Raw genomic sequence first — 16,669 nt, forward strand, 5'->3', positions numbered from 1 at the left:
CTTGTAATATTTTCTCCTTGACTTGGGAACTCTGGCATTTGGCTACAACATTCCCAAGAGTTTTCCTTTGGGGATCTCTTTCAGGAGGAGATTGGCGGATTCTTTCAATTTCTATTTTGCCCTCTGGTTCTAAAATATCAGGGCAGTTTTCCTTGATCATTTCTTGAAAGATGATGTCTAGGCTCTTTTTTCGATCATGGCTTTCAGACAGTCTAATAATTTTTAAATTATCTCTCCTGGATCTATTTCCCAGGTCAGTTGTTTTTCCAATGAGATATTTCACATTGCTTTCTAATTTTTCATTCTTTTGGATTTGTTTTACAGTGTCTTGATTTCTCATAAAGTCACTAGCTTCCAATTGCTCTATTCTAATTTTTAAGGAAGTATTTTCTTCAGTAAGCTTTTGGCCTTCCTTTTCCATTTGGCCAATTTTGCTTTCTAGGGCATTCTTCTCCTCATTGGCTTTTTGGACCTCTTTTGCCATTTGGGTTAGGCTATTTTTTAAAGTGTTATTTTCTTCTGTACTTTTTTGGGCCTCCTTTAGCAAGGTGTTGACTTGTTTTTCATGATTTTCTTGCATCCGTCTCAGTTTTTCCTCTACTTCTCTTACTTGCTTCTCAAAATCCTTTTTGAGCTCTTACAAGGCCTAGGACTGATTCATATTTTTCTTGGAGGCTTTGGATGTAGGAGCTTTGGCTTTGTTGTCTTCTTCTGGTTGTATGTTTTGATCTTCTTTGTCACCAAAGTAAGATAATATAGTCTGACTCTTTTTGCGCTGCTTACTCGTGATCCTGGCCAATTACCTGAGTTTTAAACTCTTTGTTAAGGTAAAAGTCTGCTTTCAATGTGAAGAGTGTATTGTCCCAAGCTTCAGGGGTTTGTACAGCTGTTTTCAGAGGTACTTCTAGGGACCTGTAAATTTTCAGTTCTTCCAAGGTGGTATGATAAGGGGCGAGGTGTTTCCTCTCCACCACCACAACAAGCTCCACTGCAGCAGCGCTCCTCCTTGCCCCAGGACCACCCCTCAGAACTGTGACCCAGATCCAAGCACCGGTAAAGCAAAAGATTCCTGTCTCAGCACTGGCAAAGAGAACCCTGCAATCCCCCTCTGATCAGCCACTCCATTTCCCCTGAGTCTGTGGGCCAGAAGCTCAGGAAAAAGCTGCGGCCCTGGGTCACACTCAAGACTTGCGGCTGAGACCTAGCTCCTCTCTCACCGCAGTCACAGACTATTCCTACTGACCTTCCACGTTGTCTTTGGTGTTCCTGGGTTGAGAAGTCTGGAAACCACCACAGCTGCCCACGATTCAGTCCTCTGAGGCCTGCTCCAGGGTCGCTGCGGCCTGCACGTCCATGCCAAACTGCGCTCCTCTCCCCGCCCGGTGCGATATACCTTTCTGATCAACCATTCAGGCTGTCTTGGGCTGGAAATTTGTTTCACTCTGTCTTTTTGTGGGTTCTGTTGCTTTAGAATTTGTTTAGAGCCATTTTTTAAGGTATTTGGAGGGCTTTGGGAGAGAGCTCAAGACAGTCACTGCTTTCCCTCCACCATCTTGGCTCCGCCCCCCTTTTGCTTTCCTTCTTTCCTGAGCTATTTGGAAAGCCCCACCAGACAGTCATTTTGCTTTTTTGTTCTTTTTCTTTGAAATATTTTCTGTTGCTGCCTCTTGTACAATGTTGCGAGCCTCTTTCCATGGTACTTCAGACACTTTACCAGATCTAATCCCTTAAATCTATTTATCGCTTCCACTCCATATTCATAAGGGATGTTATTTAGGTCATCCCTTTACAATTTGACAGTTTTTTCTACTTTGTTCAATGTAAGTCTGAATTTTGCAATAAGAAGCTCATGAACAGCTCCAAGCCTTGTTTTAACTGACTATAAAGAACTTCTCCACCTTTGGCTGCAAAGGATATAATCAATCTGATGTTGATTTTGACCTTTTGGTGACATCCACATGGAGAGTTGCCTTGTGGGTTGCTGAAAAAAGTTTTTGCTACAATTAGAGTTATATTGACGAAACTCTTATTAGTCTCTGCTCTGCTTCATTTTGTACTCCAAGGCCAGCCTTACCTGTTATTATAGTTATCTTTTGATTTCTTACTTTAGCATCCCAAACCCCTATGTTAAATGTGACATCTTTTTTTGGTGTTATTTCGAGAAGATGGTGTGTAGGTCTTCAGAGAACTGAGCAACTTTGGCCTCTTCGGCATCAATAGCTGGAGCACAGACTTGTATTACAATGATGTTAAATGGTTTGCCTTGGATTCAAACATATCATTCTGTCACTTTTGAGATTCTACCAACATACTGCTTTTCTCATCCTTTTATTGACTATGAGGGCTATTCTGTTTTTTTTTCTAAGGGATTACTGCCTTCAGGAGTATGCCTAGCGATCACCGGAATTAAATTCATCCATTCCCATCCGTTAAAATTCACTGACATCCTAGATGTTGATATTTAATCTTGTCATCTCTAGTTTGACCACATCCAGCTTACCTTGGTTCATAAACCTTACCTTCCAGTTTCCTATACGATATTGATCTTTACAGCACCAGACTTTCATTTCATCACCAGATATGAGCTTGCTTTTAGCTTTTGCCCAGTTGCTTCATTTTTTGTGCAGCTATTTGTTTCTAGTATATCTCCCAGAAGTATATCTCCTCTACCCGCTCCCCCACAACTGCATAATTTTGCTTTTAGTTTTAGATAGATAATTCTATGCTTATGTTTTATAGGCTTTTTAGGACAAGGGAACATTGTATTTTGTCAAAGTTTTTCTGCATCAATTGAGATAATCATCTGATTTCTGATATTTTTGTTAACAAGTAATTATTTTGTCTATTTTCCTAATGTTTAACCATGCAGCAGTGGTACAAAGCCAACTTGGTCATAATGAATGATTTTTTGGGTTGAATTGCTGCAACTCCATTTGACAGGACTTTATTTAAAAATTTTAAACCAATATTCATTAATGATATTGGGTCTGTGGTTCTTTTGTTGCTTTATCCTTCCTTGGGTTAGGCATTGAACTATATTTACCAGGTTTGAAATGTACACTTTCCCTCCCCCTTAAATCAGTAAAGCACAGTTCAGAAACTATCTCCTACACTAAGTTTTTCCTCATACTCCAGTTATTAGAGCTCAATTCCTCATGAAATTACTTTGGCTTTGTTTATTTGTATACAGTGGTTATTTTTCCAGCAAAATATAATATCCTTAAGAGCAAGGAATATTTAATTTTTTTTTAAATTAGCATCACATGCAATAGGTAATGACTTTATATGTAGGACCTTAAGAAATACTTGTCGAACTGAATATGCTATATAGCCATTGAATAATACTCAGAAGTATACTGACAAAAAGGTTGCTATTTTTACCTTTGATACTTACTGATACATTACCACTGTCACTACTTGCAATCTCAGCTGCCTTTTCAATAATCTGTTTTAAAAAATACACAAATATACCAAAATAAATTTAACTGAATAACTTATGAATCAAAAGGCTTAATTATATTGATTTTATATAAAATTCAGTTGTGAAAAAATTATAGACAAAACAATGATAAAATATTGGTCTCATTCCATATATTCCCAGGGTTTTTAATTCTTTAACATGGGAATTATTTAAAAAGCATTAAGAAGCAATGGAAAATACCACATTGAGAATAGAAAGAATCCATGTTCCACCACTCACTAACTATCTTTATGAACTCAGGCCCTCTGGGAATCAATTTCATGTGTAAATGAACAATTTGAAGCATCTATCTTGAAAAAATAACTTGGTCAAAGACCATCAATTACAGCCCTAGGGGGATGTAACTGAACTAGAATCCTAGAATCTCCCAATTCTTTCCATTCTGCCATGTGGAAAATATATGTTATTTCAAGGTATATGATGGCAATAATTTAAAAATGTTATTAATTTACTGCAAGTCAATTGTGTGTGTACTGAAAATAGTTGCCTTACCTTATCAAAGGGAGGGTAATAATAAGGCTGTTTTTTATTCTCAGGGAATTTAACATGTAAAGCTGTTGCATTTTCAATATATGGATTTGTTTGAACGGTTCCCATTGGATTCAACATTTCTTCAAGTTCATCTATAATAAGAAAATATTTTAAAAATATTTTAAAAAGTAAAATAAATCCCTATTACCACCAACCCTTAAAAGCTAAGTAAATATACACAGAAAATGCTAACAAAATGCCTAACTCTGTCTAATTCTTAACACAAAGTTTTTAATACAAGGCAGCTTCCCTTTAAAAAATGCCTGACTTTAAAGTGTAAAATATGTCAAAACATGAGGCCTTTGATAAAGTACATTGGGATCTCTCTTCATCTTCAACCACATACAAAATTCCTTTTCTTTAAAACAACAATAACAACTGTTCCCTAGACCTTTTCTAATTACTACACAGGGAGTTTCTAAAGTTTTGTTTTGTTTTGTTTTGTTTTGCTTTTTTTAAGCACAGTTTTAAGCTATTAAAGCTCGAAACTAAATTAACACACTTGGGTTACCCTATATTAACTTTTTTTTCAATATCCAACTTTTGCGACAAATGATATTATATCTGTAGATATATCCTCTGTATCCTCACCATACTTTCTCCTTAATATTCTACAATCTGGTTTTGATGGTTATACTAAAACAGCCATAATGAAATCAGTAACTTCTTTTTGTTCTCCAAATCCAATTGATTTTCATCACTTATTCTTCATTGCCTTTGATTTCTCTTTTGTGGCTGATACTGGTGGACCACGCTTTTCTTTAAAACTTTGACAACTTTTAGCTTCACTGACACTAAATTAAGATGGTTTTCGTCTAATATCCTCCTAACTACTGTGTTTTTGGCCATAATGCTGCAATTTCTTTTTCCCACTCATCTAGTTCAACCTCTTCCTATTAGGAAGACCAAATGGTTTAGCAATTTATTCAAGGCTACAATTCAAGTAGATGATAGAGAAAGGCTTAAAATTTGGGCTTCTCTAACTCTGGAGTGCTCATTTGCCATAAATTCTGTTCTCAATTCACTTGTACTTAGTGTCACACAAAGAAATAAAAGGTGGGTAAATTTTCTCTACCAAAAAGGGATCCAGCTACATAAGTTATTTGTGACTGATCAAGTAAGCACTGTCATACACGTATTTGGTCCACTGCTGTTCTAATAAAGGCTGACAGAAAAGCCTGGATAAATTTCAGAGTTTATGTAGTCAAATCCCCTCATATAACAAATGAGGAAAAGACTAATAACCAAAAAAAAATCAAAAGTAAATGGTGCAAAATTACAAAAAAACAAGCATGGACATCAAAAAGAGATAAGAAGATATCACTGTACTCTCCTTTGTAGAAGATGGGAGGTCTACAAGTATGGAACATAAATATATTTTCAGACTTTTGGGAAATATTGTTGGGTTTCACTGATTTTCTACCTTTTTTTTTCTTTAAAAAATATTTTTTGTCCTATGGCATGGCTTTCTGAGGGGAAAAGGGAGCCTATTAGATGAGACTTAGGAGATATGAAACAAAAAAAAAGTCAATATGAAAATTTTAAAGTAATAGCTCAGGGGGTTTGATTACCTTATTTTTTAATTGACTAAAAAATATGTAAAAAATGTATTGAATGAAGCTGACACTGGTTTGAAGATTTATAGTACCATATTATGTCATATTTGTTAGTCTGTACAATCCTAGCCAGTTCTTTGTAAGACATATGTGAGAGACCAATGGATTCTCTAGTCCAGATTTAGAGGGGGAAAAGTGTCAATGTGAATAATAGGCAGAATCACAGATTTAGAGTTGGCAGGAATTATAGAAATCAGGTAGTATATTTCCTTCATTTTACAAATGAAGGCCAATAAAGGATAAGTGACTTGCCCAAGGACATATGATTAAGTGCAAAGAAGATACAAAAGAGTGTGCAAAGGTTAGATTGCAACAATTCCTCTGACTCCAAAGTCTATGAACTCTCCACTACGCCTCAATATATAGAAAAAAATCAAGGAAGTAAGAGAGTACAAACATGTCATTGGAGTAGGAAGAGCTCAGAAAATATCACCTAACAACTGATTTTCCTGTAACTATTTCTGACTTGGCATTGGCTGTTTGCATGTAGGGGAATTCACAAGTACAGCTAAAAAGCAAACATTTTAAGTTTAAAAAAAATTAATGTAACACAGCTATTTCCCCAAGGCACTTTTATTACCAGTTTAGTCATTCTATTCCATTAAAAAATCATGTTCTGAAAGGTATAATAAACTACATTCCATAACGAAACCATCAAAAATCTCATTCCTTTCCCTTTTGTACCTCCCGCCCTACACCATGGCAGATCTTTAATACATTTGCCATATAATAACTGTGTCTTACTTAACCCCTGCTAGTCTGCAAAATCCACAAGAGCAGGGACGATGTGTTATCTAAAAGTTTTATGGCCATCAGCATGTAGTAGAGGGCTTCCTGAATCCAAACCCGGTCTGAGACACTTATTAGCTTCTGTGACCCTGGACAAGTCATGTAACCATTTGCCTCAGTTTCCTTATCTGTAAAATGAGCTGGAGAAGGAAATGGCAAACCACTCCAGTATCTTTGCCAAGAAAACCCCAAATGGGGTCACAAAGAGTAGAATACAACTGAAACGAATGAACAACAACAACAAAACCTAGTATAGAGTTATGCACCACTAACAGATACTGACGTTTTGTTATAAAATTGAATTTAATATGGCTGGGAATAATTATGAAACAAATACTGAATTCAGAAGTATACATCAATATATTCATAAGAAAGGTTTGTATTATCTTAGTAATTCAGGATATATAAGGAATTTTCAAGTTAACAATGCTGCTTAATCTTTATCAAAGAATGTAAAGTAAATGTTTTGACTAGTATGTCCTAAACTTGGTTTTACACAATGTGAACAGAGATTCTGTGAAAAAATATGAATGCTAGCAAAAGAATTTGCATAAAATATAAAAATTATGTGTCAATATAATTAAATGTTATGCAATCTTGACAACAGACAAGGAAAATTATGCCCCTGCTTCTACACATAATCACTGAAACGTAGGAAATAATGGTTGCAGAGTGCTGCATTTGATCTTGCTTTTTTAGCTGGTTTTCTTTGTTCAAAAAGAGTATCCACTGGGAGGATGATTCTATCAGGAACTGATTGATAGAGAAAGTAAAACCATCAAAAAAAATTTTTAAATATGAATCAAGAACATTTATAGCTGATCACTCCAATGGAATGGGTTTTATGGCCTCTACTTTATTCCAAAATTTCAACAAAGTACTTTTATCCAAAGGAATATTCCATGTCCCAGGTCCCTAAATGAACATGTGTAGGCTCTCAATAGATTTCAAGTTATAAAGTGATCTGGGGATAAATTAGTATGGTTTAGAGAAGTTTAACATCATAATAAATACATTTGATGCAGTATATAAAATGACTTTTCTACTGACAGGGTATATAATAATGATCTGAAGAGCTGATTCATTTATTTGAACTGAATAAAGAATTTTATTTGCAAAACTAATAACAAAGTAATACAAGCAAAGTTATTCTAAAAGTCTCAAAATTAGAGCTTAATTCTTACCAGGAAATGATGACCAGCTGTGCAATATGATATCTCCAGCTTTCAGCTGTCCTTTAAAGTCAAACACCATGGTATTTACCCATGCTACAGGATAGTGCTATGGAAGAAAGGTATAACATATTAAATATGCTAAAAATAAACCTGACACTTTAAAATACCACATTAGACGAAATTAATGAAGGTTTTATTTTTTTTACTGACAGGTAACAGGAAAAGTTTTGCCACTTAACCATAAGAAATTTTTAAATTTTTAATTAATTAGTATCTTCCCTTAACAAATGTGTCAAATGTGAACAATAAATAAGAATACAATTGTCATCTTTTGGCAAAAGAAAATACACCATGATACTGCTGCTGAGAAACCCTGGCTTCAAGTTGCTGGTATCTGAGAAAATAAAATGTGGTAATGATTTTTATAACATTTTTAATATTAAAATTTATAAAAATCAGGAGGTAAACAAATGAAATTAGAAATAAAATGTTTGGCAAATTAGTTAAAAATTAGTAATGAGAATGAAAAGTAAAATAAAACCAATGAAGTTTTGATTCACCGATTCATAATAAATTAAATTGGTGATTAATTAAGTTCTAAATGGTTTCAATTTTCAAGATCTCGGCTACCATGATGATGGTTTTCATTTTGGAATGGTGAGGAGGTTGACCTCATGCCTCAAGAAAACACTGTAAGAGACTCTTTTAACTGTAAAACTTTAAAAGCTTAAGGCTAACAAAAGGATGGCATAGCTAGACTGTTTCTGAAAGTGAGATGGAGAAAAGATCTAGAATATAAACTGGGATGAATTTTCTTGGTCCTGAATTCTATAATCATTCCCTATTTGCCAGTGTGTAACCTTCCCTCACGTTTCAACTAATATGAAATTTTAGACTTGAAATCCAGCTCTTTTTTAAAATTGGAAAAAATAAATTACCACTTTTCCAGCTTTCCTGATAGTCTGATATTTGGAGGGATTAATTGTCTTAGTCGACTTTTTTGTTTTCACTTTATCTACAGCATAAACTGCAAAGCATAACCGAGCCATTCTTGGTAAATCACAGATGTTAATATCAAATTCCAGCGGTTCATTCCAAACACGGTCATTTTTCCCAGATATCTCTGAGCTTACAACCGGTTTACAAAGAAGTTCAGTTCCATGAAAAAGTCCAGCCCTGACATGAACCTGAAAGAGATATAGAAATAATGGTTAGTGCTAAAATTATTGATTAGGAAAACACTAAGAATAAAAATTAATTCATGTTGAAATAAAAATTTGGTTAGAGGCTAAGGAAGGACCATTCCCCTCCCTCCCCAGTTCTGAGGATGATAAAAGGTTAGTACCAGATGGTAAGGGCAAGAGAAAAGAATAGTCTTGGTGAGGTCAAATTGCCTTAGTAAAATGTAACAGACAGACTGAGATTTGAGCCACAATATAAACAAGGGTTCATAAGCCTAGAACTCAAAAGAAATTGGGTTGCCCTAAAAGTAACTGGAAGACAAACATGTAAAAATTAGCTCACAAGGAGTTTACAGTCTACTGGGGTACAACATGAAAACAAGTATGTAGAAACAAGATATAATATGATAAATCGGAGGTAACTAACAGAAGGCATTAGTATTAAGGGGGATTGTAAAAGGCTTCTTGTAGAAGGTGGGACTTCAGATAAAAGTTGAAGGAATCTAGGAAGTAGAGATGAGGAGACAGAATTCCAGGTACAGAGGTCAGTCAGTGAAAATGCCCAGAGTCAGAAGATGAAGTGTCTGGTGGGAGGAACAGCAGGGAAGCCAGTGTTACTGGACTGCAGAGTACATGGAAGGGGAAGAGATGTAAAAAATTTAAGAAGAGAATTTCAAATTTGATCCTAGAGGCAATGGAAGCCCGTGGAAGTCACCTTCCAAGTATCTATCCTGAGCCGTCTTTCCTTTTCTATCTATGCTCTCTCACTTGGTGATTTCATTAGCTCCCATGGGTTCAACTACCATCTCTATGCAGATCCACCTTCACCTCCGCCTTGAGATGAAGTTTGGCATTATTAACTGCCTCCTGGACACTTCGAACAAGATGCTGCATTGGAATCTCAAACTCACCATGTCCAAAATAGAAGTCATTATTTTTTTTCCCCAAATCCTCTCTTCTGAACTTCAATCTTAGGGTCAAATGTATGACTATCCTTCTAGTCACTCTGGTTTACAACCTCATTGTCATTTTCTCCTCCTTTTTCTTGATTATTCCATATATTCAATCAGTAGCCAAATTTTGTAATTTCTTTCTCTAATACATCTCTTCTATATGTTTCATTCTTTCTACTCACAAAGACACCATACCCTCATCTGGTCCCTCAAAACTCTTGCCTGGATTACTACAAAAGTTTTCCAATTGGCCTTCTGCCTCAATTCCCTTACCATTTGAATCCACCCTCAAAAGAGTTGCCAAAGCGATCTTCTTAATGCACAGGAATGGTCATTTCACTCTTTATTCAAACTCAAGTGGTTTCCTATAATCTTGAAGATCAGATAATATTCTTCAAAATCTGACACATCCCTACCTTTCAATATTCTTTCATTCAATTTCCCTCAACACACTCTGTTTTCCAACCATATACTCCATTTTGGTGCATGAAATGAACTTGCTCCCAACTTCCAACTTTTATAATCCCTGGCTTCCTTTAAATGCCATCTTCTCCAAGGTTATCTTCTATGTTCTGATTTTTCTATGTTGCCTCCCCCATTAGAATGTAAGATCCTTGAGAATGGAGGTAGTTTAGGTTTTTCTTTGTATTTCCTGAGCTTAAGATAGAATCATGACCATAGATTCACAGCTGGAAGGGCCCCTAGAGGCCTTTAAGTCCAGAGAAAATTGAAGATTAGAGATGATAAGCAACTTGGCAAGGGCCATACAGCTGATGAGTATTTGAGGCAGGATTTGAACTCAGGTTTTCCTCCCTCCAAGCCAAACACTGTATCCGTTCTGTACCTTAACTGTCACAGTACCTGGGTTGTAATAAGCATTTACAAATGTTTGTTATTTGATTGATTGACATATGGAAGGGGAATGTGACAGGAGAGAGAAATAGAAGTAAAGGATAAAAATTGAAGAGAAGCAATTTAAGTTCACTAAAGGTAAAAACTTTATCAAAGCCACCAAAAATTTGAAAGAAATGCTTTCTAAGTAATGGGATTTTTCTCATCTGGAAGTCTTCACACGGAGGATGGATGACCAATTGTAAGGTATGCTGGAGAGGCAATTTATCAATGGGTAAACCACCTCCAAAGCCAAGCCTCAGGGTCCTTAGGCTGCTGAGGTGTTCTTTGCTGTCAGGGACAAAGAGGCAAAACTGAGTCATTCTACATTGTGAAGGGCATCTCTTGGGGAAGTCTCATCTCCTATCACCTTGGGATGAACTTCCTGAACTGGTCTGAAAGCCAATTCATTTCATTCCCCAGGGACTGGATCACCACATTCATCCTTTACAAGTCTGTAGTCCTCCCTTTGAAATTCAATTATTCAATTTGAAGTTGTACAAATTTCTAAATTTTCACTAGCAACCTCATTAGTGAAAATATTTTTCAAAGAGGTGACTGTCAGTGGGAAAGGACTTCCATGTACAAAATTATTCATAAAAACAACATTTGTGATTAAAAAGCCAGAAATAAAATAAATGCCCAGTGATTACAAGAACGGCCACAGAATAACAGAATATTACTACTGCACAACAAATGATGACTATGATTCAGATAAACATAAGAAGACTAGTCTGAAGTGAAGTTAAGTAAAAAAGGCATAACCAGCTAAATAACATATACAATAATTATGACAATGTACATAATGACAATGCTAAAGGGGAAACAATTTTGCCAAACACAAAAAGATAACACTGCTACCATACTAGCAAAGTTAAACTGTGCACCTTGCTTTCTGTTATCGAATGATAAACTAAAATAAATAAATTCTAGAAAGTAAAATGGTCAATTAGTCACAATCAAGTTATTAGGCTCTTTCAGTTAATGGTTTTAAGTGAATATACCTTGTGGTGAGGGGTGAATAATTTGGTTATTTCTTGGAAGGCTGATGTATATACATAAACTTTAAAAAGAAATTTAGTTACTTTTAGAAAGGAAAGGACATTCAGCATATGTACTGATGGAATCAAAATTTTGGTTTAGAATATGGGGGAAATCCGTGGCATTTTAACTGCCACAAGACCTTTATATCAAGGAACAAAGTCAAGACACTGGCTGTTTTTGGCAAGTGCTCCTAAGTATATGATCATGCCAGAAATATCATGGACTAATTGAACGGCTTTCTCACATTACAGTATTATTCAATGATCTGCCAAACAAAATAAGAGACAATGTACACTTAATACTTTCAGAGATAAAATGACTTGTAAGGTTTTTATGAAATTGTGTAGAATTGCACAATAAATTCCCATGTGTTAACAGCTTGTGGTCTGTGATGCAGTCATCTTTTTTCTTCCAGGAAATGGTACTACATTTTCTGTGTTCAGCATGTTTAAAAAAAAAAATGAAATGGTATGAACTGAGGTTATATGGGTGGGTGGGTAATAAGAGTTTAGCTTGTTTTATATGAGCACGTGATCCAGTTTCTCTGTCTTTAATGCCGATATAATATGATCCTCACTGAAATTAATCTTTATAAATTGGATAAGTGTTAAGTCTATTCAATGGATTAAATCTAATTTTACCTAATCTTTGAAAAATGATTGCTTTTAAAGGAAACATTTTATTTCTAGTACCACTTAACTGCACAGAAGTTTGGCAAATGCTAAAAACATACATGACAAAATTTAACAGATGCTAAATAAAGTTATTTAAATGGCATATTAAGTGATAGGTCAATCCAATGTTAGATAACACTTACTTTGACAGTTTCTTCTGTGTTCAGTTTAGTCCCCTTAACTAATATAACTTGGAAAGGCTGGGTATTCTCCCAAACATTCTAGAAAAGAAGAAAATTAGGATAGTTCCTGTTTTTATAAAATTGAAAAGATTTTGCACAAAGCAAATCAATGCAAGTAGGATAAGAAGGAAAGTAAGCTGACAATTTGGAAAAAAACAAAAAAACTTCCATCAAATATCTGAAAAAGGTCTAAGGTACAAGATATGGTAAACCACCAAAAATATGTAAAAACCAAGTCACTGGATAAGTATATAAAAGGTATGAACAAACAGTTCTTAAAACAAGAATGATAAACAATTTAACAACCATATGGAAGGTAGCTGCAAATCACTAATAAATGAAATTAAAAAAAAAAACCTCTTGGTATCAAACACCCATCAAGTTTGTAGAAAGGACAAAACATGTTAATAGTCAATATTGTAGGGCTGTGGAAAGAAAGGCCTACTCACACCTGTTTAATGGAATTGTGAATTATTAGTCCAAACATTTTGAAAAACAATTTAGGAATTGTAACAACAACAACAACAACAACAACAACAACAACAACAACAACAACAACAACGCTATCTATAGCCTTTGACTGAGATTTGGTGAAAGAAAAAATAGAAGTCCCATTATTCATAGCATCACTATTATAGTATCAGAGTTAGAAAGTAGATGCCCACTGATTGGGAATGAGTAAACAATCTGTGTTACACAAATATAATGAGGCATCAGTGCTATAAACAACAAATATGTGAAATATAGAAAGCTATCAAAAGACTTATGAATTGATACAAAGAAAAATAAAGGGAACTAGGAAAAGGATTTACATAATTTTCACAACAATGAAAAGTGAAAAATCAAACAACAACAACAAAAAAAGAAATCAAACTCTGTTATTATGACCAGGCTTGGTCCCATTGATTAAAATCTATCTCTCTGCTTACTTCGAAACAGGGTGGCAGAGGGTTATTTATGTGGAACATTTCTTACACTCTTAGATCTTATTTTTGTGTTGATTAGTTGTGCTGAATTGCTTCTTTTCCTCCTACCTCTTTATTATTATTATTCTAAGGTGTGACTTGCTGGGTAGAAAAGAAGGGAGAGCTATATCCAGAAATGATGGGGATATAAAAATAAAAGATAGCAATTTTTAAATAGTGCTAGCCTTTTTTAAAGTGACAAAGTATTTTGCATTGAGTACGGAGTATTTTTATCAGATGATGAATATTGATAAGAGAACATTCAACATAAATTACATTGGCATTTAAGGAAAATATAGCAACATGTAATAACACCCACACCCACTCACATGCACCCACACACACACCCACACCCACACCCCCCCACACACACATGTTATGTCCAGACCGGATATCTTGGAAGGAAAAGAAGGTCAACCCAATAGTCTAAGGAGAATGAGACATGATAGGGGATAAAGTAATAACACTTTTCTAGCAGTTTTTCACACTAGTAGTTGGAATTTAGAATAAGAATCCTAAAACTTCCATGTTGTTAAAATACAGAATGCATAAACATTCGGTTAAAAAAAGAAGCCAGTGTGACTGAACAATATCTCCTTTTGTTCTTAAGAGTAATACAAATGTAATTTGCATAAGAGATTCTGAAAACATGATATCATTAGCATGTTTGATATATTTAAAAGAGAAATATTTCATAGCCACGAGGTTAAAAAATATTTAAAAGGAGCCTACCACTTCTAGGTCAAAAGCTGAAAACACCAGCACTACAAGCATCTTAGAAAATAAGATGTTAACTGTTGTGACTCGTACTTAGAATTCAATGTAACTCTTCAATCAACTGACTTGGACTTCATAATGTCAAACTTAAACTTAGACTCTCTGATGTAACTATCTCTCCTTTAAGAAACGTAAACACAGAACCAAACATGACAGTAAAATCATAAACATAGAAGTAAACCTTAACTGAAATGCAGCTTTAGCAGTGTAAAATAATAGATGGGAGGAAAATTAAAATAACAGCATAAAATTTTTTAAAATACAAGAATTTCGAAAAACGAGTTATTAATAAGTGACAGTCTTTTGACTCTTAGTGTGGTAAGAGGAGAAACGGGGAAGGAAAATGCCAAGGACTGAAATGCACAAGCTGAAAGGTCATACACTATTTAGGGTCACCTAAGAATGAAGAGGTAAACTCACAGAAATTAATCGTGTTTTTTTTGGTGGCAGTGGAAGAGGAAGGTTGGATGAATTTCGATTTATGGCAGCTTCTATGGCAATCATTTCCTGTTCACACATTTTCTTGATATTGCAACATTCAACAAGAGTGAGTTTGGGAAGAGTTCTATTCATGACACAGTTCCGGATATACTGAAATGGCAGAGAAGACAATTATTGCAAAGTGAAAATTCTATCCTTTCAACACAGTACTTCCACAAAAATTTTAAATCAAGAATGAATTGTTAGTCAGAAAATTGGAATCTGAAATTTGAGTTGATACTGAATACTTGAAAAAAATCTAATTAAGAGCGATTACACAAGTCCAATATATTGAAAAAATTTAATTACTTTTTTCCTTTGAATATCAATTGAAATTTTAAATGATTCAATCAAATTGTTAGTAATGACAATGATTAAGACAAAAGAATACGCAAGAAATAGCAAGAATACATTTATAACATTGAATTTTTCCAAGATTAGTTAAAGAAAACTCTTGCTTAATTTACCTGAATTTGTTTTCTGGTTTCTCATATGCTGAGTTGACTTCTATTGTTTCTGATTCTCCTTTAGCTATTCTACTAATGCATCTTTCTATTTTTTAACAAAATAAAATTACTTTGAATACTGCTGACTTATAGTTACAATTTGAGGTCTGGAAATTCTATTTTGCCATTCTTCGCCCTACCATTTTTTCATTATTTGCCTTGAAATTGCAGACCTTTTATTTCTCCAAAGAGATATTGTTATTACTTTACTGAGTTCTGTAAAGTATCTTCTCTCTCCCCTTTGAAATATAAATTATTTAGGAAAGGACTCCTTATTTTATAAAAACTGCTGGGAAAATTGGAAAGCATTCTGACAGAAGTTAGTAGGCCAGAAGCAGGAACACTGAATGCTAGGTTGTTTGATTGTTGTTATCAAAGTATACGAGATCTTTCATTAAAATTCACACTTAAGGGAATAATTTTAGTTTTTCCTCGCTGACTGTACAGTACTATGAATGTAAAAGTGAAGCTTTTAATGAGAGAATCAAAAATAACTGAAAGGCAGTAACCAAACTATAACCTCCTAGAGGACCAAAACTAAGACTTTTGTCTTAAAACTTTTTGTCTTAAAACTAAGATTTTGTGTCCCCTGTAGCATTAAGTCTACTGCCTTATATAAAGTCCAAAGAATGGGCAAGAAAATCAGAAGGGATTAGTGAAGGGTACTGATGATGAACATATCAAAAACAAAAATGCCAGCGTAATTCCATCCCTTTTAGATTAAAATTTCATAAGCAAAAGTTGTACTATGTTAATAAAAATAAATGTTAATCAGAAAATCTACATTGTTCATGATATGTATGCACACCCTAAGAAAATGGCATAAAGAAAGAGACTGTTACTTTTATAACTCAGTGGCATCAGAAAAAATAGGGAAAAATGGGAGCTATTTAGAAAAATACTATTTCATAGTACTCTGGGCCTAGTAGTATCAAAATTTAAGAACTCTGATCAATGTAAGGACCAACTACAATTCTGGAGGACTAATAAAGACTCATGATACCCAGTTATTAAGAGAGAAATGATAGATGCAAGATACGTGAACTAAGACAAATTTTTGGACCAGTTCAATGTAGTAATTTGTTTTGCTTGACTATAAATATTTGTTCCAAGAGATTTGTTTTTCTTTCTTCTTCTTTTCTAGGAGTGGCAGTGGCAAGAATAGGGTAAAAGGTGAAGAAGGGAAAGAAAAAGGAAGGAAAGAAGAGGGAAGTAAAAAGCATATCTTTTTTAAAGATATGCACAAAAGACAACAGAAAGAAGGCCAGAAAGAATTACAGAGAAGTAGGACATACTCGAAAGTCACATACTGCGATCTGTTATATATTTAAAAGGAACGGGCAGCTAGGTGGTGAAGTGGATAGAATACCAGTCCAGGAATCAGGAGAACTTGAGTTCAAATCTAGCCTCAGAAACTTAATAGC

The 16,669-nt window shown here is 34.6% G+C and overlaps 1 protein-coding gene across 3 annotated transcripts in view; it reads right to left on the minus strand.

Annotated features, from left to right (window-relative positions):
• Positions 1–16,669, minus strand: part of PIK3CB (phosphatidylinositol-4,5-bisphosphate 3-kinase catalytic subunit beta) — a 183,012-nt gene that overhangs the window by 46,507 nt on the left and 119,836 nt on the right. For all 3 annotated transcript variants that reach the window (XM_027845225.1, XM_027845227.1, XM_027845226.1), the window contains 6 exons: positions 14,680–14,850; positions 12,479–12,556; positions 8,531–8,779; positions 7,602–7,698; positions 3,974–4,104; positions 3,395–3,445 (listed from right to left, as the gene is read on the minus strand). In XM_027845225.1, the coding sequence (XP_027701026.1) occupies positions 3,395–3,445; positions 3,974–4,104; positions 7,602–7,698; positions 8,531–8,779; positions 12,479–12,556; positions 14,680–14,850 (777 nt within the window). The remainder of the gene's footprint in view (positions 1–3,394; positions 3,446–3,973; positions 4,105–7,601; positions 7,699–8,530; positions 8,780–12,478; positions 12,557–14,679; positions 14,851–16,669) is intronic.

Source organism: Vombatus ursinus, unplaced genomic scaffold, assembly GCF_900497805.2.
Source record: "Vombatus ursinus unplaced genomic scaffold, bare-nosed wombat genome assembly UNPS02014959.1, whole genome shotgun sequence".
In the NCBI taxonomy this organism is placed as follows: domain Eukaryota; kingdom Metazoa; phylum Chordata; class Mammalia; order Diprotodontia; family Vombatidae; genus Vombatus; species Vombatus ursinus.